The sequence below is a fragment of the Rhea pennata genome, chromosome 1 (genome assembly GCF_028389875.1).
Source record: "Rhea pennata isolate bPtePen1 chromosome 1, bPtePen1.pri, whole genome shotgun sequence".
NCBI lineage: Eukaryota > Metazoa > Chordata > Aves > Rheiformes > Rheidae > Rhea > Rhea pennata.
The window spans coordinates 90,246,478-90,270,411 of NC_084663.1; the positions used below are offsets into that span (position 1 = coordinate 90,246,478).

Below are 23,934 nucleotides of genomic sequence, written 5' to 3' on the forward strand. Positions count from 1 at the left end.
TTTGTCCATAGGTAAAACTACATACTCATCCTTGTGCCTAAATGCAAAAGGAATATTGCCTCTCTCAACTTTTTGCATTTCTCTCCTTTTATATTCTATTCCTAGGAAGGCTAACAGGCTAGAAACGACATCTTCATTTTGTAGTGAAAGTTTTAGCCTGTTCTGTACAAGGCTTTTCAGCCTGAAGAGCTCAAAATGGCCCCTCAAACTTTAGCAATAATTATTATTTATGCTCTGTAGCTGGAGAAACTGAGGCACACAGGAACACTACAACAACTTTAACTCTCCAACAGAAACAGCAAAATATAAAAATCGAAGGCAGCTTGCAGTAGCCACAGGCACACTCTCTCCCTCAATGCTGAGGGAATTTCATGGCCTGCACGTTTGACTTTACTTTCAAATCAGGCTCCCTTTATGAACATCTATTGCCATAATGCAGTTAAGAGATGTCTCCCTTTGGGAAGGGGAGCAACAGAGAGACAGAGTTTGCTTCTCAGTTTGGCAGGACTTCAGCCTAGACGGTCACCTGCATTATTGAAGGGAAAGCGTCCATGGCAAGGGCCACTGTTCAGGATGTGATTTCATTACCATTTCATTTCATTTCATTAGCCTTTGAGAGCAAGGCCCAGAGCATGTGCATCCTGTCTCCAAGGGTTCCCACACCTTTTAGACCCACATCAGTCCAGCAAGGTTTTGCCATGATCCAGGGCTTTCACAGGATCCCCGACTCCCAGGGCTTGAGCACCAGAGGGCACTACTGGAACGAGCACACGTGCTGATTTGGCATTTGCCATGCTCAGCCCAGCAGAAAGCAGCAGAGGCACAGCCAAATACCTGAGTATCACTTTCAGATCATTTTGTGATGCTCAATTTGCTGCACTTTGTGGTGTGCCGCCTATAAAATACGTTTAGTAATAAAAGGAAGAAAGTGAGGGTTTCTGTTTGTATGTTTTCCACTCAAGAGGGAAAATACCCAGCGAAGCAAAGAAATAAAAACAAACATCTGTGGTGCCTGGGCAGCCTGATCCCATCCTCTACAGGTTTTACAGTGGCCTGCCTGCATTATTTTTTCCTAGTACAACCACACCAGATTTATGCCAGTAGCACTGGGCAAAACTAGACCAAATATTTTCACAGGCAGGTAGTTAACGGCGAGGGGGAGTACTAAAGACAGACTATAGCTGCAGATAGGTCTGCAACCAAATGCCTCATCAAAACCATGACATATCTCTGTCCAAAGTGTAGGTTTTTAACCCATTTTACATAGGATGATCAGCCCAGAAGACATACATCTATACTTCCCACTGCTCCACAACATCATTTGCCCATCCTCTAGCATGACATTTTTAATGCTGTTCTCCAGAAGTAACCTCTTTGTAATGACCTATTCCAGCAAATTACACTTGAGAACAAATATATCCACCACCCACAGAGGCTCACACAGTCTCCATACCAGCCCCTTTCAATTATCCCCCCTTTTTTTCTCAGCATCTCCAAAGCCAACTGTTACTGCTCCTCCTTATCTCTCACTACAGCAGGTTACTCAGCATCCATCTGGACTACCTAAACCTCTCTCCACTTCCCTATTAATGCTTCAGCTTATGCAATGTGCCCCCTGACAGCTCCCTCTGAAGGTGACCTATTTCTCTAGGTTCCTCATCTTAAGGCAGAAAGCATTAAGTAGGATTTCCAACAGCCGCGAAATTGGGTGACCTCTTTCTCCCCACACAGTGGCTCCTCACTAGCGACATAGCCTGCCAGTCATAGATTAGGGCTGCAAATCATTGTATGATGCAATGTATTCTTCATGGCAGCTGCTAGAAGACCCTGTGGAGATCATAAACAGCAAGCTGGAACTTCAGGCCTTTGATCAAATCGATGAGGAAATCAAACTCATTGGCTACTTCAAAGGAGAAGACTCTGAACGTGAGATGAATATTTTCCTTTTATGGGGCTTGAAGCCTTGAAGGGGAGCTGGGGGAGGCAGAGATTGATTCTTGGTCATGAACGTTAAGGGAGCCGGGTATACAGTGGGCCATGGCAGCATCAAAGTTGCATTCAGCAGGTGGAAGGTGAGGAGGAATTGCAGGGAGGTTTCTGCTGCTGCTATGCATGAACTCATTCTTCTGTCAACAGCAGTAACTCTTCTGCAAGGTGTCTACTGGCAAGAGAAGGGGGTGATAATCCAGGCACTCCTACTGAGAGGAGTAACTCTACCTCACCTCAAACCACAAGAGGTTACAGTAACGCTGAGAGAGCATCAAGAGGGAGCAATGCTCCCTCTCTCACAGGCAGCGAGCCCCAAAAGCTTTTGTTTTTGTTTGTTTTTTGTTTCTTTTTAAAAAAAGCACATGCGTGTGCACACACACACAAGAAGAGAAGGAGATTAAGGGAAAGAGAGGAACATACATTCAACACCATCTCAGAAAACACAAAACAGCAGTAAGCAAGACACCAGGGTAACCTGGCAGAGGCTCTGATCTGTGTCTGCTTGCTGAGCCCAGGAACAGCTAAGGTAAGCAACAAGCACTGAGAGGAGGCTGGCCCCATACCCTGAGGGACATATGGCTCAGGAACTCTTGCTGCCATCCCAGGAAAAACATCCTCAACTCTCATAGGCCTAGAGAAACCTTCCCTAAAACTTTTCCTGGTAACCCCCAGCAATCTCCTCAGCCAGCCCCATGCATGCCCCTGCTTACCAGGAGATGCTGGCACTACATACCCCACACTTCACACCACAGGGCTTAACAGCCATGTGAAGACAAGCTCCTTTGTCAAAAAGATACTCCTACATGAACAAGCAACACCTCAAAGGATCTACTACACTACACAGCAACCCCTTCTCCTCTCTCTTTGGTCTCCCTGCTGGCTCCAAACCAGCTGCACCTGGGGCTCACCTAACCTCCCCCCTCCCCCCTCCCCCCTCCCCCCTCCCCCCTCCCCCCTCCCCCCTCCCCCCTCCCCCCTCCCCCCCAGTCCTCCTCAGGAGCAGGTGTTTTGAAGAAAGGTAGAAAATACCAGTAATAAAGAGCTGCTGCCAGATAGAGAGTATCCTTCCCAACCCCAGCTGAGGGCCTCAGGTCAGTAAGGGTAAAAATGTATCTCCTTCCTTTCCCTCTGCCAGCTGGAGGAGCACACCTCATGGTGCTTGGTGAATGTTTAGGGAATCCCAGCAATCATTAATGCTAAAGTCACTCAGTCTGAACTAGCAGTCTGAACTACTGCTTTGTGTTAAGGGGCAACTGCAAGGACCCTCACTAGCAGGCTGGTGGTGTAATACCTGGACCTGCACCTCCAGGCTGCAGATTTGAGCCCCCAGTTATGTGGGGGCAGGCTGGGATCTGTAGTTTTCCTAAGCCCTGTGTGGCAGCACAAAGTCTATCCTATTTGCTCCATTTGAAACGGTTTCTCTTTGTAGACCCTAGAAGGTTAGAAGAAACATAATGCTGTCATCTGCCATATTTTGTAATAATATATATTTGCTCTTCTCTAGTGCTTTCTGTGCTGATCAGAGCATGATCAGCTGTATCTGAAATCTTTTCTTCATTCTCCTTTTCTCCTTCCAGATTACAAAGCATTTGAGGAGGCAGCTGAACACTTTCAGCCATACATCAAATTTTTTGCCACCTTTGACAAAGGGGTAAGCATGCAAGGACTCCACTGTGAGAGCTCACAGCCTCCTTTCTGAACAGCTTGGGGGTCTTTCAGTTAGAAAGGTTTGGGCTCTGAAGTAAGAAGTTAAGAACAAGCCTTCTCCTAAACTCTACAGATGTGGAGATTTGGTTGGGTTGGTGAAAAGAATGAAAGATTTGAGGGATCCAGCCAGCTGTCAGTGCCCAGCCACACTTTACTGCATATCTGTAGCTAGTACTTGGGCCTTCCTAGCCCATGAGTTGCTGCATCACTTGCACAGCCCTCATGGGCATATCACCATGAAGATGGAGCAGGGCTGGCATACAAAAATGAGAATCAGATTCCTTTTTCCCCATTGAGCTTCATTTCCTTCTTTGCTATTTGAGACCCTCAAATCTCAAATGGAAGAGACAGGCATATGCCTGCCTCAGGTTCTGCATGTACAACATGAAGACATGCAAAGAACTAGTCTGTGAGAAATAAATGGGGGATGCTTGAATAGAGGTTATAGAGACACAAGGATCAAAAGATTTGTAAGGTGCAAAAGGAAATTGTTTATCACAAAATCTCACTCTATCCATAACTTCTGACTCCACTATTTACATGATGTTTTCCAGAAGATCAAGATGGTCTCAGCTCCAGTTTATCATTTCGAGCACTTCTGTAACTAGTAGTATGCGTGTTCACATTTGGATTTGGTCTTGTTGCAAGATAAAAGGTCATTTTTGCAGCTTGGGGGCAGACTGTGGTTTGGGTTTGGAAACCAGCACCATCAGAGTCATGTGTGCCTGATGCTGGCCTTGGTCTGACTCAGTGTTTGAGACAAGTAGTGTAGAAAACATCAGCATTTCTTTACCAAGGACAGATTCATTCATGTTCTTCATGGCCACCTCTAATAATGCGTTCTCTGAGAGAGAGAGTTCCTCAACCTGAGGGCTGTGCTGCCATTCAGAGAGACCTGGACAGCCTGGAGAGTTGGGCAGAGAGGAACCTCATGAGGTTCAACAAGGGCAAGTGCAGAGTCCTGCACCTAGGGAGCAATAACCCTAGGCACCAATACAAGCTGGGGGCTGACCTGCTGGAAAGCAGCTCTGCAGAGAACTTGTCATCTGGTGGATGACAGATTGACCATGAGCCAGCAATGTGCCCATGTGGCCAGGAAAGCCAATACTATCCTGGGGTGCATTAGGAAGAGTGTTGCCAGCAAGTTGAGGGAGGTGATCCTGCCCCTCCACTCAGCCCTGGTGAGGCCCCATCTCAAGTACTGCATCCAGTTCTGGGCTCCCCAGCACAAGAGAGACATGGAGCTACTGGAGAGACTCCCGTGAAAGGCTACAAAGATGATTAGACGGCTGGAGCATCTGCCCTGTGAGGAACAGCTGCAAGAGCTGGGTCTGTTTAACCTTGGGAAGAGAAGACTGAGGGGGGATCTTATCAATATGTATAAGTACCTGAAGGGAGGGTGTCAAGGGGACAGGGGCAAACTCTTTTCAGTTGTCGCATGTGACAGGACAAGAGGCAATGGGCAGAAATTGAAGCACAGGAAGTTCTACCTGAATGTGAGGGGGAAATTCTTCACTGTGAGAGTGACAGAGCCCTGGCACAGGTTGCCCAGAGGGGTTATGGAGTCTCCTTCTCTGGAGCTATTCAAGGCCCGCCTGGATGCAACCCTGTCTAACATTCTCTAGGTGACCCTGCTTGAGCAGGGAGGTTGGACTAGATGATCTCCAGAGGTCTCTTCCAACCTTACTGATTCTATGATTCTATGAACCTCTGTTCTGCTACCAGGAGAGACCCTAGATAGGCAAAGAAGTATGTCAGACTTATTTACGTGTGACCTTCTGCCACTGCAACAGGTTGCCAAGAAACTAGGTCTGAAGATGAATGAAGTGGATTTCTATGAACCATTTATGGATGAACCTGTTCACATCCCCGATAAGCCTTACACAGAGGAGGAATTGGTTGAATTTGTGAAGGAGCACAAAAGGTACGTAGAGTGCAGGATGTTCCTGGCCATGGGAAGTAGGTAAAGGTGTCTGTCATCATAGGCTTGCCCCTCTAGGGCAGCCTGTCTCAGTAAAAGTGAAGATGACTACCACTTCTTGGCTGTTTGCTGATCCAGGTTTGAGATTTTGGTGAGTCTTTTCCTAATCCCTGAGACTCAAGCAGCTGTACCACAATCAGAGCCAATCAGCACATGGAGCTGTGACAGCACAGCTTCCTCCTGGGGTAGATCTCTCTTAACTAGAAGAGAAGCTTTCAGGCAGTGAAGAGTGGTAAGCCTGTCCTGCTTATCCATACTTTTTATTTAGGATTGTACAGAAAATTATTTTCTCCTGGACTACGGAGTGAACACCAAATTCTGTCTACCCCTGTCCTTCTCCAAAACAGCTTTACTAATGGCTCTACTCCTCTCCTAATGTCAGACAGGTCTATGCACAGTCTCTGAGCTCAGACTAAGGTCAGAGGAACCATAATGGACTAAGAGCAACAGCACTACATTTCTGCTCAGAGTGTGTGCACAAAGTAAGCCCCTTCAGTTACAGCTGTGTTCGGCCTCATTTGGAAAAGCGCTGAGGACCTACAGTTTTTGATCAAGTCAGTGGGAGCTGTGGATGTTCCATGCTTTTTGCAATCAGATGTGTGACATAATTGTTTAGGGACTTGGCTACTGGAGGAGCCCAGGAATCTGGAAGTGATTGGAAAGCCTGATCCTGTGTCAATGCACAGGCTTAAATATATAGGCACAAATGCCTATATTTTATATCCTTAAAAATTTTTACATTCTCAAAAATACAATGCAGGATAATCACACCAGGTATCTACTGCTTCTGTAACTGTGTCTCTTGAAAGACATTCAAGGGAGAAAAGAGTTCAACAAAAATAAGGATATGGATACTACTAGGGGATCAGAAATAGGACTGAGCTGGAGATTTCTGCTCATACACACAGGGTTAAACATATTGCTAGGCATAGAGACAGGAGATTGGTCACATACAGATTCAGAAGACAGACTTGGAAACAGATCTCTACTTTTTCTAAAATATGAAGGGGTCTTCTATCTCCCATATACTCAGGTCACTTTAGTGACCTCCTACACTTCCTGATCACAGCTTTTCCCATTTTTTCCATGAATTCTTTCTGTCAAACAGCAGCATCAGAAGGCTGATTACACACAGTCAGATAAATGCTAGCCTAATAAGGCAAGCTCTCCTTCAGCACAAAGTTGCAGTAGAAACCCCCTGTGTCTCATATATTTCAAGATGCTATCTTGCACTTGATAAGATTGGAGAAATGTGTCTTTTATTTTGTAACAGCCAAGGCAGAAGGAAATTAAAAGGAGTCTCATGAAATCAGATGCGTGAAATCCCAAACCTGCCAAGGTGCTGTCATGAGAGGAGGATAAAACTTTGGGTCACAGCAATATGTTCCCAGCAATTAATATTGCTGCTTCTTAGCTTGCTGCTGGTAAAACACCTTAAGCCAAAGTTTGGAAGTGCAATTAGTCAGATACAGAGATGATCAGGCATGTAGAAAAAGAGAAAAAGAAGTAACTTCAGCAGTTGCTGCCTGCTATTTCCCTTTAGACAATTTGGAAGGAATTTCTCCAATGCAAGATGATCTATAAGGGCCACTTGCCTCCTTTCCCTCACACAGCAGACCTACCCCATCACATCACTGAAGGAAGCTCCCCATATTCAGAAGTACCCAATTGCTTTTGCACACCTTAAGAAGCTCCTTTGAAAGGGCTCCCCACTATACTGCTCAGGCAGGCTTTACCGCCTCGCCCTCCACCCTGTCTCATTATTGGTTCTGACATGGGATAATCAGAACCACAGAGGTATGCAGTATGGAGTGCATAGTGGAGTAGTCCATTGCCGTAAGGATATGCTGTGTTCTAATCGTTAGTCATTTCGCAACAATTTCTAGCATTCTTTTTAACTTCTGAACTGATGTTTCCCTAAAAGTACCCATAGTGACACCTGGACCTCCTTCCTGAGTGGTGATAACTATAAATTACAGGTATATAAATTAGAATAATTCAGAACTCACTGTTGCACATGTATAAGCAAGGTTGTTGTCTTTTCCATGTGCATTACTTTCTATTTGTTTATCTATCAAGCAGATACTCAAGTCAGAGGAGATCCCTCTGCAACTCTTAAGATGCTGCTGACCATCTGAATAATTGTGTACAATCAGCAAATTTTTCATCTTACTATTCACCACCTTTTTCAGACTATGTAAGAATATGTTGTGCGTATGATCATGCCGAAGCATATGCTATGAATTTTTACTAGTTAATACTCTCCACAGTGAAAACTGCCCTTTCTTTTCTATCTTTCATTTACTATCTTCTAATGTCATTAATCCACAGGAGGGCCCCTCCTCTTATGTCATTGCGACTTAGTTTCTTCAATAGCCTTTAGTGAGTGACTTTGTCAAATGCTTCTTTAAATGCAGTAAACTGTGTTGACCAGAATACCTTTATTCACTGGTTGACTTGCTCCAAAAACTTAGGTGGATCTGTGAAGCATGACATTCCTCTAAAAGGTCACGTAGTCTTTTATCTTCTTATGTTTCTTCAAATCTGTACTAATTCTATTCTTGCTGATAGTTTCTACCAGTTTGCTCACATGAAAGTCACCCTTCCTGGTCTGTGATTCCTCGCATCCTTTTGGAACCTTTGAAAATGCGATCGGCATTCCTTGTGTCTGCCCTTCTGGTAGCAAGGCATACTGAGCCGACAGATTACCACCTTATCACAGCATCAGTTTCATATTTGATTTCTGTTGGAACCCGTGGGTTAATGCCATCTGGTCTTGGCAATTCACTACTGTTCATTTTACCAATTTGTTCTGAAACCTCATCTACTGATACTTGTCTTTCTTTGCAACAATTCTCTAGACCTGTCTGCTATGAAGAACTGCTCTGGTGGGGGAACCTCCCCAGGCACCTTGTGTTACAGCAAGCAGAGATGCAAAGAGTTACTTTTTCTTTTCTGCTATGGTCTTCTATTCCTTAGGTGCTCCTTTAACACCTGAGACACCTCTCAGCCTGACAGACTCTGACAGACTTCCTGCTTCTGATGTGGTTGAAAACATTTACTACTCCTTTTTTTTTTTCTTTCTTTCTTTCTTTTTTTTTCTTTTGCCTTTTGTGAATGATCCCCAAAATTTGCTTTGTCTAACCTTATGATTTAAATTTTCCTGCCAGAGGTTATTCTGCCTTCTTTGTTTCAGCAGAATTTTGAAGGCTTTTTAAGGTGGAATTATGCTGGGATAAAACTAGGAAAAGAGAACAAAGCCCAGCAGGCGAGCAAGAGCATGAATAGCCCAGGGACTACAATACAAAACTTTACTTGCTCACAGCCTGAATGGGCCATCTCATGCTCTCATCTCCACATGGTGGAACAAACTGCAAATTGTGGGGATAATTCACCAAATATTCTAGCACAGAGGGCCATCTCATCTTCTGAGGCACAAATAACAGCTGCAATGGCTCTAGTGGGGGCAAGGGCAGAGTTTTATCACTGTAAATGAAAGACTATTTTGATCTAGTGTGCCCCTAAGCTTGTATTCAAAATGTGCTGGCTTATGGACCTGACGCCAGTCACTAATCAAATGTGCCACAGTGACCTTTTCCTGTCACAGCGGATTCCTGTCCACATCCTCAAAATGTGTCCTTTCTTCTTTCTAGGGCCACCTTGCGGAAGCTGCGCCCAGAAGACATGTTTGAGACCTGGGTAAGCACATGAGGGTGGGAAGCCTTTTGTCTTTTGCAAACTTATAACAAGACACAAATCCTTTCTGGCTACTAAACTGCCTCATAAAAGCTCCAACACTTGACTAGGCAGAAACACCAACTTTTCTTCCTCACAAAGCATCTGCAGTATTATAGACACGCTGGCTGCTTTAGGAAGAAGGGAAAGCCTTGGTTATGATGTCCATCATCTGAATTCAAACTATATGCTTAAATGCTTTGCTGAGCAAGAACGGACAGCTAAGCGGGACCCTAGGTGCTCCTCAGAGAGAACTGAAAGTTAGCAAAGTATGCCAGGTGACCCCAGCAGTCATATTTCACTTCCAACTGTGGGCAGAAATGGAGAGGGAAGAATTAGGTTAGAAAAGTAATTTTCCAGCACTATAAACAGTGCTAATTCCAAAACTGGGAGGAGTGGCTGATACACCTGAGGACTGTGTGCCATTCAGAAAGATCTGGACAACCTGAAGAGCTGGGCAGAGAGGAACCTCAGGAAGTTCAACAAGGGCTAGTGTAGGGTCCTGCAACTAGGGAGGAATAACCCCATGCACCAGTACAGGTTGGGGGCTGACCTGCTGGAAGTCAGCTCTGCAGAGAAGGACCTGGGAATGCTGGTGGATGACAAGTTGACCATGAGCCAGCAATGTGCCCTTGTGGACAGGAAGGCCAATGGTATCCTGGGGTGCATTAGGAAGAGTTGCCAGCAGGTCAAGGGAGGTGATCATGCCCCTCTACTCAGCCCTGGTGAGGCCTCATCTCACCAATGCAGTACCACACATCGGTACTGCGTCCAGTTCTGGGCTCCCCAGTACAAGAGAGACATGGAGCTACTGGAGAGACTCCCGTGAAAGGCTACAAAGATGATTAGACGGCTGGAGCATCTGCCCTGTGAGGAACAGCTGCAAGAGCTGGGCCTGGGGAAGAGAAGACTGAGGGGGGATCTTATCAATGTGTATAAGTACCTAAAGGGAGGGTGTCAAGGGGATGGGGACAAACTCTTTTCAGTTGTCGCATGTGACAGGACAAGAGGCAATGGGCAGAAATTGAAGCACAGGAAGTTCTACCTGAATGTGAGGGGGAAATTCTTCACTGTGAGAGTGACAGAGCCCTGGCACAGGTTGCCCAGAGGGGTTGTGGAGTCTCCTTCTCTGGAGCTATTCAAGGCCCACCTGGATGCAACCCTGTCTAACATTCTCTAGGTGACCCTGCTTGAGCAGGGAGGTTGGACTAGATGATCTCCAGAGGTCCCTTCCAACCTCAACCATTCTGTGATTCTCTGATTCCCAAGAACTGGCTATTCCAAACAATGGAAAAGGAGAAGCTATTCTCAATTAAGTAACTACCCTAGCTGGTCCAAATGTATCTGTTGTTAAGTCTGTCTGGCAACCACTATGTGACTATGTTCAGCATCTTTGGGAAGGATTTTCTCAGAAATATCCAAGTTGGTGGTAGGGTGACTTCAGCAGCCTGTGTGCTGGGGGAGTAATTGTTCTTGTACTGAACAGATGATTAATCGAAACTGTACAGGAGCAATTGTACAATTCAAAATCCAAACAAGGGCAGGCAATTCCATTAATTATATGTACTATGGAGCAAATGGTGCATTGATTGCACTTCTCACAGTGTGAGCAACCCACACGCTGGAGATTCTGTAGAATTAATCAGCAATTTGGAACAGATCATGAGAGGTTCTCCTGGTCTGCAAGTGCAGGGAAAGAGTGGAAAGGTGAAAATTAAAGAAAAATCATGTATTACAAATAATTCCTTCAGTGCAAATGAGTACAATGTTAACAGCAGGTCAGAGAACTTCTTCAAGTGCCAGCAGAATGCTGAAAAACAAACTGAACAGGTGCTTTAAGGACATTAAAGATGATGCAGTTATTCCTCCAGAAAGCTCAGTACAAGATTTTTAATAGCATTCAGTTGCCTCGTTGCATAACCTGAGATGCTGTGGGCCTCAGAGGCCCCCCAAACCTTGGGAATCTTTAATACAACTGAATCAGGAGTTAAGAGTTTCTTGGGCACAATAGCTTTCTCATTTTATTTTGAAATACATTTTCGATGTAGAAGATGGCTTCCAAGATCCATTGAAGTCCTTGAAATTTTTTTTCATGAGCTTCAGTGGGACCCAGAATTCATACACATAATGGTTTTGATTTCATACGAAATATATTCTAAAATAACCTCAGGAAAAGTATGAATTGTGAATGATGGAGTGTTTGCTTAACAAATACTCTGAGAATACAAGGATCGTCCTATTAAGATCAGGAGATTCTTACATACAACCGACAGCAGGTTTGATTCTAATCCCACTGCAGATGGAGAATATCGCCGGTGACATCACTGCATTTAAACCGCTGCATTGGAGGTCTGAATCTAGCCCCAGTTTTGTATTTTCCTGTCTGACAGTGCTGCAGGCAAATATGGAGAAAAAGCAAAACTATAGATTGTGCCAGCTATAAGTGATCTAAATCCTGGAGTAAATTTGCCTATAATGTCCCTGTGAAAATGTATTCCCAAAGACACCTGTGAAGGCCCCACATCCACTGTTGTTTCTAAAGATAATGTTTTCCACTTAATCTTTAGGGTTTTTTTCCTTTCTGTTTTTGATGGTGGCTTTGTTACCTCTGGGCTCAAAAGGGAAAAGAAATTAGCATTTAGATGGGATTTTTTTCTCACGTTAAAACCAATTGAAATGGAAACAGGGACCAGCAGCGGACGTGGGATGTGAAGCTGTTCTGTGGGATAATTCTGTGATGACATTCGTAGCAGGCAGATGATAACCCATCTGGCAGATCCATTGACCTTTGCCAATATCATTACCCCAGCCCACAATCATGTGGCTCATGGAGAAAAGCAGTCCAGCTCCTCTGAGCCACCAGGCTGTTGTCTCTTCCCTGCACTCACTTGAGCCCCATGGCATTTGCACAGAGACATCCTCTCCCAGTCGATTCCCCTCACTGCTCACAGAGACCCCTGCCTGGACCAGACCTTTCACATTCCAAAGATGCTCAAGTAAGCCAGCTCTCCTCTGGTATGGTGAGCAAACCCCATTTACTGACCTTAAAGGAACGTGTTTGGGGTCTGAACAAAGTAGAAGATATTTGTCTCCCTATGAACTGGCTCCTAGCATCTGTTAACTGGGGATATATGGCCTCAAGCCATGGCGGTGAGCCCATACCCCCCCAAACTGGAGGTCTTGTGGCCTCTTTCAGAAGCAAGCTTTTGCCCAACCACACCATGAGAGGCTCTGTCTCCTTCACAGCTGCAGTGTCAACTTGTTTTGAGCTGCAGGACTCAACAATGCCACCCAAACCACCCTGTTCAGCACCTGCTACCTCTACAGCTCAGTCCTACCTCAGCAATCTTTCTCGGTGTTTCAGTGGGGCTCCAGTCAAGCTTCCCTTTATGACTAAACAGTTCTTCTGAAGGTATCCCACTTCTGCTGGTCTCCAGTAGCAGCTGGGCCCCTATCCTCTCTCTCCTGGCCTGTCAGTAATCATGTTATTGCTTCCAGGAGGATGACATGGAAGGAATCCACATTGTGGCCTTTGCTGAAGAAGATGATCCAGGTAAGAGGCCATTTTCCTCCTTGCATGACCCTGTCACTCAAGGGAAGCACAGTCTGATGGGCTTTATTTGCATTGTGGCTGCTCAGTGGGAACCTTGCATACAAGTCCTTTTTGCAGCCCCCCAGATTTCCCCTTCTTGACCCTGCTCACATGATGTTCTCCCTGCTTTGCTCCTCCATGTGTGAGTTACCTTCCTCATGAATACATCCCTCGTGCTCCCACAGGTATCTCATCCTCCACTGCTGACTCTGCCCTGACTCCTCCTTCCAGGGACTGTGTCTTTCCCATGTGAAGGCTGTTCTGCTGGTAGCCCAGCCATGGGGAAGCCTTTTGAGATGGAAGGCTGCCTATTGCCTTTCTGTTCAGCACTCCTAACATGCCCTTTCCAGAGCAAATCCAGTCCAGCAGCTGGGAACCTGTTGGACCAGTCAGGCAGCCCTGTCTCCTGCCAGGAACCCTATGCCCTGGCATAGAAAGGGAAGCCAGCGCCTGCCAGGACAGGAAGTGAGGCTGCTCAGGATCGTTTGCGCTTGCAGTTGCATTGCTCAGGAGTCAAATGCATGGGCAGAATCATCAGCTTGGGGTTTAAATTGATGGTCAGCTGGAAAAAAAAATAAAAAAAAAATGAAAAGCCCTTTCCAACCCAGCCTGGCACCAGGGAGTAATTCATCACTGCCCTGCATTTCCTTAGCAGCTTTTCGTACTAGCCCCAGCTTTTGCTGAAACAGTGTCCAGTGCAGACCTTTGGTTTATTCTGCATGGCAAGTTATACGTTTTATGGCACAGAGTGAAGAAGCAGGGACCCGAGTGCCAAGATTTGCTCCTTGACTCTGCTGTGTGGCTCCGGGAATGTGCTTGGGGCTGGATTTGTGTGCACTTAGAAAACTTGTGGGCAACAATTCCTGAAAAGCAAGGGAAATGGTGCTGCTAAATCCTCTCCAGGACATGGAAATGCTTCAGCCTCTCAGGGACTCCTTTCCTGCCTTGCTGAAAGAAAATAGTGACATTGTTCCACTTTGTAGAAGGATTATGAGACTTAATCCATGTGTAACTAATTTCAGTATCCTTGGAGGGTGCTAGAAATTAAAAGCATAATGATCAGAAGAAAAAGAATTGAATTAAATTAAACAATTCCTGTTTTGTGAGAGATTTTGAAAATCCCAGGAGTGCAAATGCCAACATATTTTTAGGAGAGGGATGAAGCAGTTCATATATCATTTCAGATGGCTTTGAGTTCCTGGAAATTCTGAAGCAGGTTGCCAGGGACAACACGGATAATCCCGATCTGAGCATTGTGTGGATTGACCCCGATGACTTTCCACTGGTGAGTGGCAGAGTCTTGTTTCCTTTCTTGGGTTTGTGTGTGGATGTGTGAGAGCACCAGCATTGCCCCAGGCTGTGCACAGAATATAAAGGAAGGGAAGCTGGGTCTCAGGGGATCAAACTGAGGGCTACTCATGCAGAGTCTGCCTCCCAGCCACATTTTTCACACTAGCACTGGAGAAAGAGGATGCTCTCCTACTTGGCTGTCTTGGCAAGGGTGTGGTATTTTTCTCTGCTGTGTGAGGCAGCCCGAGTTTGAGGTCTGACTCTCTCCTGCAGATTTAATCAATACACAGTCTCTTCACTACAGTCTGGCGGGGTAAATGAATATAAAGAGGTTTTGCAAAGATCCTTGCCTGAGCTTTGTTTTTCATTACTGCAGCTGATCACTTACTGGGAGAAGACTTTCAAGATTGACCTGTTCAGACCACAGATTGGGGTGGTGAACGTCACAGATGTGAGTAGCACAAGCCCAGAAAATCCAGTGATTGTAAGATTAGAGTGCTAGAAAGGATGGGGTGTAAGATAGAAAGCAAGTCCACTGAGGTCACTAGGATTTTTACTGTGTAAGTATACCATGCTTTTTCCTCAGGGGAAATTATCAAGAGCTCACCATTCCCATGTGCAAACATCTCCAACAGCAGGCTTCAAGGTTTCAGTCTGAGCATGTTTTTGCTGCTGAGTCACACACAAACCACTCTTCTGCCTAGGACAATATTGGCCCCTGTGGTCTGAACTTCAGAACTTTGCCTGGTTTTCATTTCAAAGTCTCCCATTTCCACACCCTCACTCGGTGTGCACCTTTGTGCCTCGCAGAAAGGGTTTGCTTCAACTGGAGCCTGGTTGGGTTTGAGGCAAGAAAGTGTTTGTGTGTGTGTAGCGGGGGGGAGTTGCATTTAGGGAAAGAAAAATCAAGAAGGAGTAGGATGTTTTTGCAGCAGAAGCAGAGTGACACAGCTTGAGTGTAGGAGTGAAAGATGGTCCCAACAGATGACGAGGAGCAACTGCACAGATTTAAAATAAATAAATAAATAAATAAACAGCCTTAATAAGAAGACAGCATAAACTCAAAACTGAGGGATTGTCCTGAGGCAAAGAGGGTAGCTGGGGGATCTTCTAAGCTTTCATTCCATTGAACCACTGCTGCCACTTCCCTTGCACAAGCTGCACCTCCTGTAGCCTGAAACTGAGGCTACTTCCTTGCCACATAAAAGGTCGGTTGCCAACATGCTCGGGGACCAGAAGACCTTGGACAAGGGCAGCAAGGAGGTGCAAGGCTCCTCGGTGCTTCGTAGGCCCTGCTGGGAAGGTTCGCAGACACAGTCTAGCCTACAGCCAGCCCTGAGTCATAATTCCCCTTCACATCACCCAACAGCATCATCAGAGGCTCTGACCCCCTCAGCAGCACTAACTTGATGGGGGGGCCCCACCTCCCTGTGCCCACACCAAAGCCAGTGCCACATGATGTTTGGCCACAGGGAGGAAGCAGGAAGAGGGGATGGGGATGTTCCTGCGCACCCTTGCATGGAGCCCACCATGCAAACACAGGCAAGAGCACAGCTCTGGCCTCCACCACTAGCCAAAACACAGCCCCCTGCCCAGCATCTGGGATTTTCCCCCAGGCAGGCAGCTCTGAGTTGTGCTACCACATTACCACAGAAGGTACAGTTCATCCACCAAGCAACATCCCGCTATGCTTTGCTGCAAAGAAAACCATTTTTCCTCCTTCTGACAGTAACTGCCAAGCTGATCAGAGCACATGTAACACGTGCTCCAGCCTGGCTTATTTACCACTTTAGTTTATTTTTAATGATTAAATATTGGATACTTTAAACTGTGGCTTAAAATTAATCTATCTGGAAATGGAGAGTGTCTCTGGAACTAGAATTGTTTCCATCACAGAATTAGTCTTAATTTGGTATTGAGGGTACTGACTTCTTCATGTGTGAAATTTCATCGATACAGAGACAGATAATTCAATTAGGAGAGAGCAGGGAGGGACTTGACAGAGTTGGGGCAACGAGCAGGGGCTGGATGCTAGTCCTGGCCCTGCCACTGACCCTGCTCTGTGACCCAGAGTAATCCACATCCTTGTTCCCATACAAAGGGAGAGTGAAATTCCTGTATGTTGGACAAGTAGTAGAGATTGTACGTCCTATTACTTGACAAGTGCTGCAGGACGGCAACAAAGCAGAAGCAATAGCGCCCATAAAAAGTGAGATGTGGTAGGCAAGGCAAAGTAATGGTGTTATTAAGAAATTGATGGCCCTGGATCCTGCTTGGCACATTTGAGTGCAGAGAAAGGGAACAGCATCGGTTCGCTCAGGAGTTACAGAGTAGGTACAGACCTGGCTGGACGTAGCTGGTGTTTCATACATAATAGACCAGCATCCATCAAACAATTGGATAGATACCTAGAGACTGGGGACTGAGTGGGTTAAGATTTGTTAACAGAATTGTTAAGAGAGACTAAAAGATAGCATGCACCACCTAAAATAGTATAAGAGATGAATGGACAAGCCAGAAACAGAGCCCAAATCTTGTAGCTTGTTGCTGTCATTACTAGCCCATGGCTAGTAATCTCTCTTCATTGTATTTACTGCAGCTGGCCATGCTTAAAGTCATGTCAAAGTTACATTGAATAGCTATGAATGGAAATTCATGGAAGTCAAATGAAGGTAGTAGGAAAATCATACACAAAGAGATATTATACATGAACATAGGCCATACTATCCAACAACCACTGAGAGACCTGTAAAAACTTATGGATTATCTAGATTTGATATAATAAAAGTTTCAGGCTGTTGATTATAATGTTTGTAGTTTTTCTGTCTTTCCTCTTAGGCTGCTTTTTATTCCTCAAGAGAGAGATCTAAGAAAGTTGTAGGTTGACTGGTGATATCTAAAACAAACATTGAGCTCATTTTGTTATTTCAGTGTTACATCACTGAATTCAGCTGAGGTAGACAGTTACAAAGTGGGACTTAACACAGCAGTGTACAGATAAACGCTCCTGTTGGCTTCAGTGGACATAACCTCTGTGACCCCATTGCTTCTCTAAAAAGCTGCCAACGCAAATACCACTGAGCTCCCAGAGGCCTCCCACTGGCCCATCACATTGTAGTGGCTCAGGACTAGTGCCATGATACATTGCAAAATATTGCTGCTTTATTCACATAGCATCTTTTCTTTGTGCAATGAGCCCAGTCCTATTCCCCTTATTCAAAAGTGTCATTTTTTGCTACACAAACTGTCCTGCAGTCAACACAGGATCATTTGCATGAAGTAAGAGCTTTATGCCCTTCTATGCCTGTTTTTGCTGTAGTTTTGTGTTTTAGAAAGGAAACATAAGGGGCATAAGAGGAAACATAAGAGCATAATTTCTGCTCTTCATTTGAGCAGAAATATGGCCTAGCTTTTTAGCAAACCATCCAAAAAAAAAAAAAAAAAAAAAAAAGAAAGAAAGAAAACGAGAGAGAATTAGGCACCAAAGACAGGGAAAGATATGTCGTGAGTTTGTCAAAGCCCATAGTAAAGCCCATAGTTATCTTCTGATATAGGAATAGCACTTAGTTTTGCAACATCAAATGCTGCCCAAGATAACCTCACAGCACCTCTGTGAAATAGGATGCTGATCCTGTTTTACAGAAAGGCACCAGTGAAAAGAAAGGGTCTTCCCCAGAGGTTTACCCAAGGAACTTGTAGCAAAGGAGAGAGAAAACCTTCATCTCCAGGTCTCAGATAAGAGAGACTATGCAATGCTTTCTGTCCATGGCTAACTGTATTATTTTAGATAGCATCTTGCTCCTGAATTAATACCTCCCTCATTGCCTTGTGCAGATGGCTGGAGAGAAAGAACAGAGAGGCCCCATAGACCAGGGTACAGAGGTTTGTAGCCAGTCTTCAGGCAAAGCATGGTTAAAATGACATGGGGAAAGGTTTACAAGTGAAGAAACTACCTGCACATATAGAGAGTCCACAGCATTATTCTGAGGCAAAGTTGCTATTCAAAGAGGCAGGGTGAGCAGGTCCACAGGAACAGACCCAAGAAGGGCTATGAGGTGGAAGAGGGAAAGGCTGTGTACTGGGGCTATGCGAGGGAAAGTGGCATAACCTTTATGTATAGATTTGGGGTCAGCAGAACTGGTCAAACAGGATGAGGAAAATGCAACGTATACACAGGCCATAGGGATAAACAGCACCACACGCTCCCATAGATGCATAAACCCATCCCACTGCTCCTCCTCAGAAACACCAGCACTTTAGAGGCAAGTGGTGAACCCAGCAGCGGTGGTGAGATATTTTGGCTGATCCTGTCCCCAGGCAGTGTCAGAGAGGTAAGCTAGCCACCACCATCCACACATCCCACCCAAGGTCCATTCCTTCCCTTCACAATAGCAGCAAATCTGATCTACGGCTCATGTCTCTGAGCGTGGCTAATCCCCTCTGTCACCTGTCCTTCCAGGCTGACAGTGTCTGGATGGAGATCAGAGATGACGATGACCTGCCCACAGCTGAAGAGCTGGAAGACTGGATAGAGGATGTGCTTTCTGGGAAGATAAATACTGAAGATGATGACGATGATGATGACGATAACGATGATGATGATGACAATGACGACGATGATGATGATGACGATGACGATGACGATGATGACGATGATTAGCTTTGACTGTGTACAGTTTGACTTGTGGGTGCTGAGAGGCCTCCACTGCAGCAGGTCACTTCATCAGAAGACCTGTGTTTGAGTGTCAGCAAGCACCTCCCTGCTCCTCCTTCCCCCTCTGCCCTGCTTCCCTTGCCCTTGCTAGGAGTCCCCACAGCCTGATTCTCAGCGGTGCTTGAGCGACCAGGATGCCCCCTGCAGTGGGTGACGTCTGCAGGCACCCAGCACCACTGTAAATCATGCTTCCTTAATACAGACAGTAAGAATTTGCAGGGAATCTCCCACGAATCTCCCCAAGGTGGGAGGAAAAGTGCCTGCCCACTCACTGCCAGAGAAACACATTGAGCCAATTTATATTATCCATGCTCATCAGCCCAACACTTACTTAACATCCAAAGACCAAATCTCATTCATAGAGAAGGTCACTGTAAAGTTTAGTTCTTTTTATCAAACAAAATACGCTTTGCAGCTACCCTGCCAAGACCACTGAATCCTCCTGAAAGTTCTGCTGTGGGAGTCCATAGCTACTCATTACCATGTTGTAAGTAGCAAAAAGGTTTGGGAAGGGACAAAGGCTTTACAGAGACTAATTAAATTTTCAGCTATTCTATAAAACAGGATATTCTTGTCTGGCAAAGCAGTGCAAAACAAAAACAACAAAAAAAAAATAGAGCCTATCTGGCACAATGTCTTCTTGAAAGCTCAGGCAAAACATAGGGTTAGAGTGTGTAGTCTGATATAGGACACTGCAGCTTGGACGTTCCTGAATTGCAGGAAAGGCAGATCCAGATCCAAGCCCAGATTCTTGAGGGTGAAGATCACTGTGCTGAAGTGAACTGTTGATTCTTAACCCCAAAGTTTCAAGAAGCACCAGACCAGATCCCAGCCCAGTTCCAACAATCTGCATCCAAATCTAAGTTGGGCCTACCTTTTTCAGGTGAACTCCAGCTAAATTAAAGGTTGTGCACTGAGAGCATGAGATAGTAGAAGAGGAAAATGTAAGAGTGCATACCTCTGCTGCTGAAAACATTCACAGGGGCCTGTCCTGAAGTCATCCTATTCCACATGACCTTGCAGCTTTAGATGACTTTTAACCCAAATCTCACACTGCATCTTTTCCCATGACCAGCATATCCATCCAACCATATTAGATGTTGGATAATGTGAGCTGGACAATGAGCAGAGAAAGGATTCAAGATGTTTGGCTTTTAAGTATTTAGCTGCAAAGTTAGTCCCTGCTTAGAGACTCAGATGTCCCATGGTGGCCTGTGAGAAGCCTCTTTTGACTGCAAACTGAAAAGGAGCTCAGGGCATTAGTTTGCAGTCAAAAGGGTCACTCATAATGCAAGGGATCAGCAACTCAGTCCTGGTGAATGCAGCACCATCCACGCGCAAGTCACTTCAGCGGTGTTGGGTCTCCTTGCGTTCCTATGCCTGCAGCTTTCAATTGTCTTAGCTTATTAAGTTTGGCAATAGTGCAATGAATGAAGAGTTTGGAGAGAGTTTTATCTCTATAAATACATCTATAGATACATTTTTCCAGTTGTTCAGACTTGTTAGCATAGGCAGGATATATTTGTCTTCTCTTTCTACAGACAAGGAACATTGTTTTAGTCTTTCTTACACTGGCTTACGTCAGAGATAACAAGTGATGTTAGTGGAATTAATAGTGCAAGGGACAGGAATATCAAAGCTTACTGTATGAATGTGAATCAGCCTGATGAGAAACAAGGTTTACATACACCATATATTTCCTTTATTGGATGAAATGCAAAGCAAAGTTTTATAGATCTTTTTTTTTCTGCCTATTGGCCAGTCTATTTGTCTCTACATATAACTGAAGCATAAATTTAAGACTACTGGTATAAAAAGGCTGAAGTACTGATATACTTCTACTTGTGTCATGACCCTTTGGTGGAAAGTGCCGGTATGAACATAGGCAGATATCGCTGCAGCTGTATGTGCATAAATGAATACTGTGTTCATAAAGGGCTGGTATATGGTATATGACAATAGACCATGGTAGCTCCTCTTTGAGGAGTTTGAATATCAAATGTTTAACCAGCACTTTTCAGACATACGCTCTTAGAAGATCAGGTTGTATCAGGACATCAAAGCCCCCAGGTCAACTATTATCTTTTATATATTTGCTCTTTCTTGCTTCTTTATGATGCATAAACACTGCGTGGAAGACTTGAATGAAGTGTGTTTGGGGACACTGGCTGGATATTTGCACTAGGATTATGAACAGCTCGGCCTCCATCTTGGAGGACCTCATGGAGATTTTCAGAAGGCTCAAGATGCAGCATGCTCTCAGCTTGGCAGTCCTCTCCTTTCCTTCACATAACCCTCTCACTTGGTTGGAGGGGTGTACAGGACCTTTTGCTCTTTCTTTACAGCCATTTCCTCCTTGCTGAAGGCCCTCTGGCTCTGGGAGAAAGGGAGGACTCAGGGTGCCGTGTGGAGAGCAAGCTGGAGACTCAAGGCCTCATCTATGCACAATGGTTAAGGAGTGAGCTGGCAAAACTAGCAGTTTAGTAGTCTCTCAGCTGGAGTTAAGTAATGATTACTGCTTGTGTTACTCCCCTGAGAAGGATATTTGTTTAACTTTACCTTGGGGCTATTCCCAGGAGTAAAACTTGCAAGATTTAACCCTGCATAAGTAACTTCCTTAGCATTCTGCATAGGCCCTGTAGGCCAAGATCAGTCATTTCCAAGTCTCATGAATTTCTATAAACACGAAGAATAAATGAACAAAGCTCTACTGCCTTTCCCAGTGGGATCTCTGCACATCTCAAATGCCTGGGTACTTTCTGCATAGCTTCCCTTGTGCTCTGGATTCCTGTCTTTTCCTGATATGCCACTCTCCAAGTGCTCTGAGAGACATCACTTGGTAGCCTCACTCACAAGCAGAACAGACAGACTCAGTAACTGGCACAACAGCTCTGTGCAAGTGCACAGGCATTTCACAAGCACAAATATATTTCAATGTAGGAAGTGACAGCGATCTGAGGGGGAAAAAAATCAAGGCAGTAATGCTTAGGCCAACTCACAGAGGCTCACTGAGTCTAAGCTCCTGCTGCGACTGACAGGCTGATGTCAGTGATTTGTAGAAAGTTTCTCTTGAATTATAGGAGAAAGGGCTAATCACACGGCTGCCACTCCTCCATGGTGCCAGCGCAGCCCTTCAATGAGAACCCCTTTCTCCCTTCCCTCATTTCCCTATTACAGTTTCCTCTAGTTCTCCGTCCATGGATAAGATCTTTTTATCTTTAGCTATTAAGCTAAAATATTTTACTTATAAGACTAAAAATGCTCAGTCTTCTTTCATTCTCTTCTTTTATGTTATAATCTCTCAATATGTGACCAGTGAGATATCAGAGTTGGGTCTGGACCACTGGATCCAGAGTTGTGACTGATAAAAACCACTGTGTTGCTCTGTACAGGCACTAATGAGTCTTAGCATCTTCGGTCTTACCATTGCTATATCTAGCGCTTTGGGAGCTACCGGTGGGACACAGTGCTTTTCCATTTACAGTCTGAGTCCAGACTTAGTTGGACATACAAAGTTCAGAATCACACGTTGCTCACATGGACTGAGACACCCTCCTGCCTATTCCCAGAAAAAAGGCTCTTTTGCTGTTGGTCTCAGGGGCCAAGGTAGGAGCTGGGAGGATCCAGGCCATGGGCCCCCCTGGGTTCCTCTGTCAAAACCAGGCACAAAGGGGGACAGCAGTGGCTCCAGAGTTTCAAACTGCAGTGAAAGGCACTGATCACCCTGAAGAACAAAGTCAGCCTGCCTATAATTCATTCAACGAGTGAAAGGTCAGTACATTTATACGAGGAACCAGCAAAATAACTTTTTATTTTAAAAAGTGTGCATGTGTGGGGAGCACTTAATGTTTCTGTAGGCAAGTCTGTTACTACTTTTCTGGTCTTAATAAATAATTCTTTTATCTTAAGTGTTAATTAGGCATTCATAATAAGTGGGTCTTAACACAAATAAATAAAAACATGGAATCATGTTTTGCCCTCATCCATCTAAGACTGCTTCAGGCTCAGTAGGAAGTAGCCAAAAATCTAGTGTTATCAGCCCCATGATGACTGTGAAGACCCATCTCCCAAGTGGCACATTGCTAGAATGTGAATTCATATTCCTCCCAGTCCCCGGACATCAGCCAGGGAGCCAAGGAAGAGGAAATCTTTGGCATGCCATACCACAGGCTGATTCCATCTATTCTTTAAGATCATCACCATCCCATGCCATTCACGGGAGACCAGAATTATCCTCAGTTAAACCTCCTGACACTTTCAGGTAAGAGCAGACATAAAAGAGGCTGCTCCCACTCTCCCTTTCCCTGAGTTATTCCAGCTGCAGTGAGACAATTGTAAGTTTTAAGCTGTCCCTCCACTCCTCAGTTGTTCAAATTTTATCCTTTCATCACTCCCCTGCTAAATCAGACATTAACTATTAACTCAGCAAACATGGGGAAGGGTACTGTGCCAAGAAACATATACTTTCAGGTTGGTTTTATAGCTGTTGTACAGAAGCAAGAAGGAGAAAGCTTTTCCCTTTGCAGCTGACCTGAGGACATTGCTGGAGAGGCTCTGTGAACCCTTCGAGAAACAGCCCCAGAATGGGAGACAAAGGAACACACTGTGAATCATAGATTACTTCCTATTTTAAGGCTCAGTAGTTTTCCTGATGTTTATGAGAGTAGGGGTGGTGAGACTCTGTTGTGATGTCCTAAGGCACAGTAGGGGGAGAAACAGCCACTTAGTAACACCAGAGATCTCAACAATTTCCCATCCTAGACCAGAGCTGCTCAGCAAGGTGCCAACAAGAACACAAAGCTAAGGATACTGACTGCTTGTCTGTGTCTGTCTGCACAGCATACCTAAGAAGTGATTCACTGATTCATCATCAAAACAGAACATAAAGTGTTGTCTTTCACTCTGAGGGAAATCATTAATTAGACA

General features: G+C 45.0%; 1 protein-coding gene across 1 annotated transcript in view; it reads left to right on the forward strand.

The window, feature by feature from the left end:
- The window catches only part of CASQ2 (calsequestrin 2), a 40,771-nt gene extending 17,855 nt beyond the window's left edge, over nt 1–22,916 (forward strand). Inside the window, exons 4-11 of the mRNA XM_062595219.1 lie at nt 1,815–1,926; nt 3,567–3,640; nt 5,490–5,620; nt 9,331–9,376; nt 12,911–12,965; nt 14,189–14,289; nt 14,671–14,745; nt 18,754–22,916. Of these exons, the coding sequence (XP_062451203.1) occupies nt 1,815–1,926; nt 3,567–3,640; nt 5,490–5,620; nt 9,331–9,376; nt 12,911–12,965; nt 14,189–14,289; nt 14,671–14,745; nt 18,754–18,954 (795 nt within the window). The 3' untranslated portion in view covers nt 18,955–22,916. The remainder of the gene's footprint in view (nt 1–1,814; nt 1,927–3,566; nt 3,641–5,489; nt 5,621–9,330; nt 9,377–12,910; nt 12,966–14,188; nt 14,290–14,670; nt 14,746–18,753) is intronic.
- Nucleotides 22,917–23,934: the final 1,018 nt, after the last annotated feature.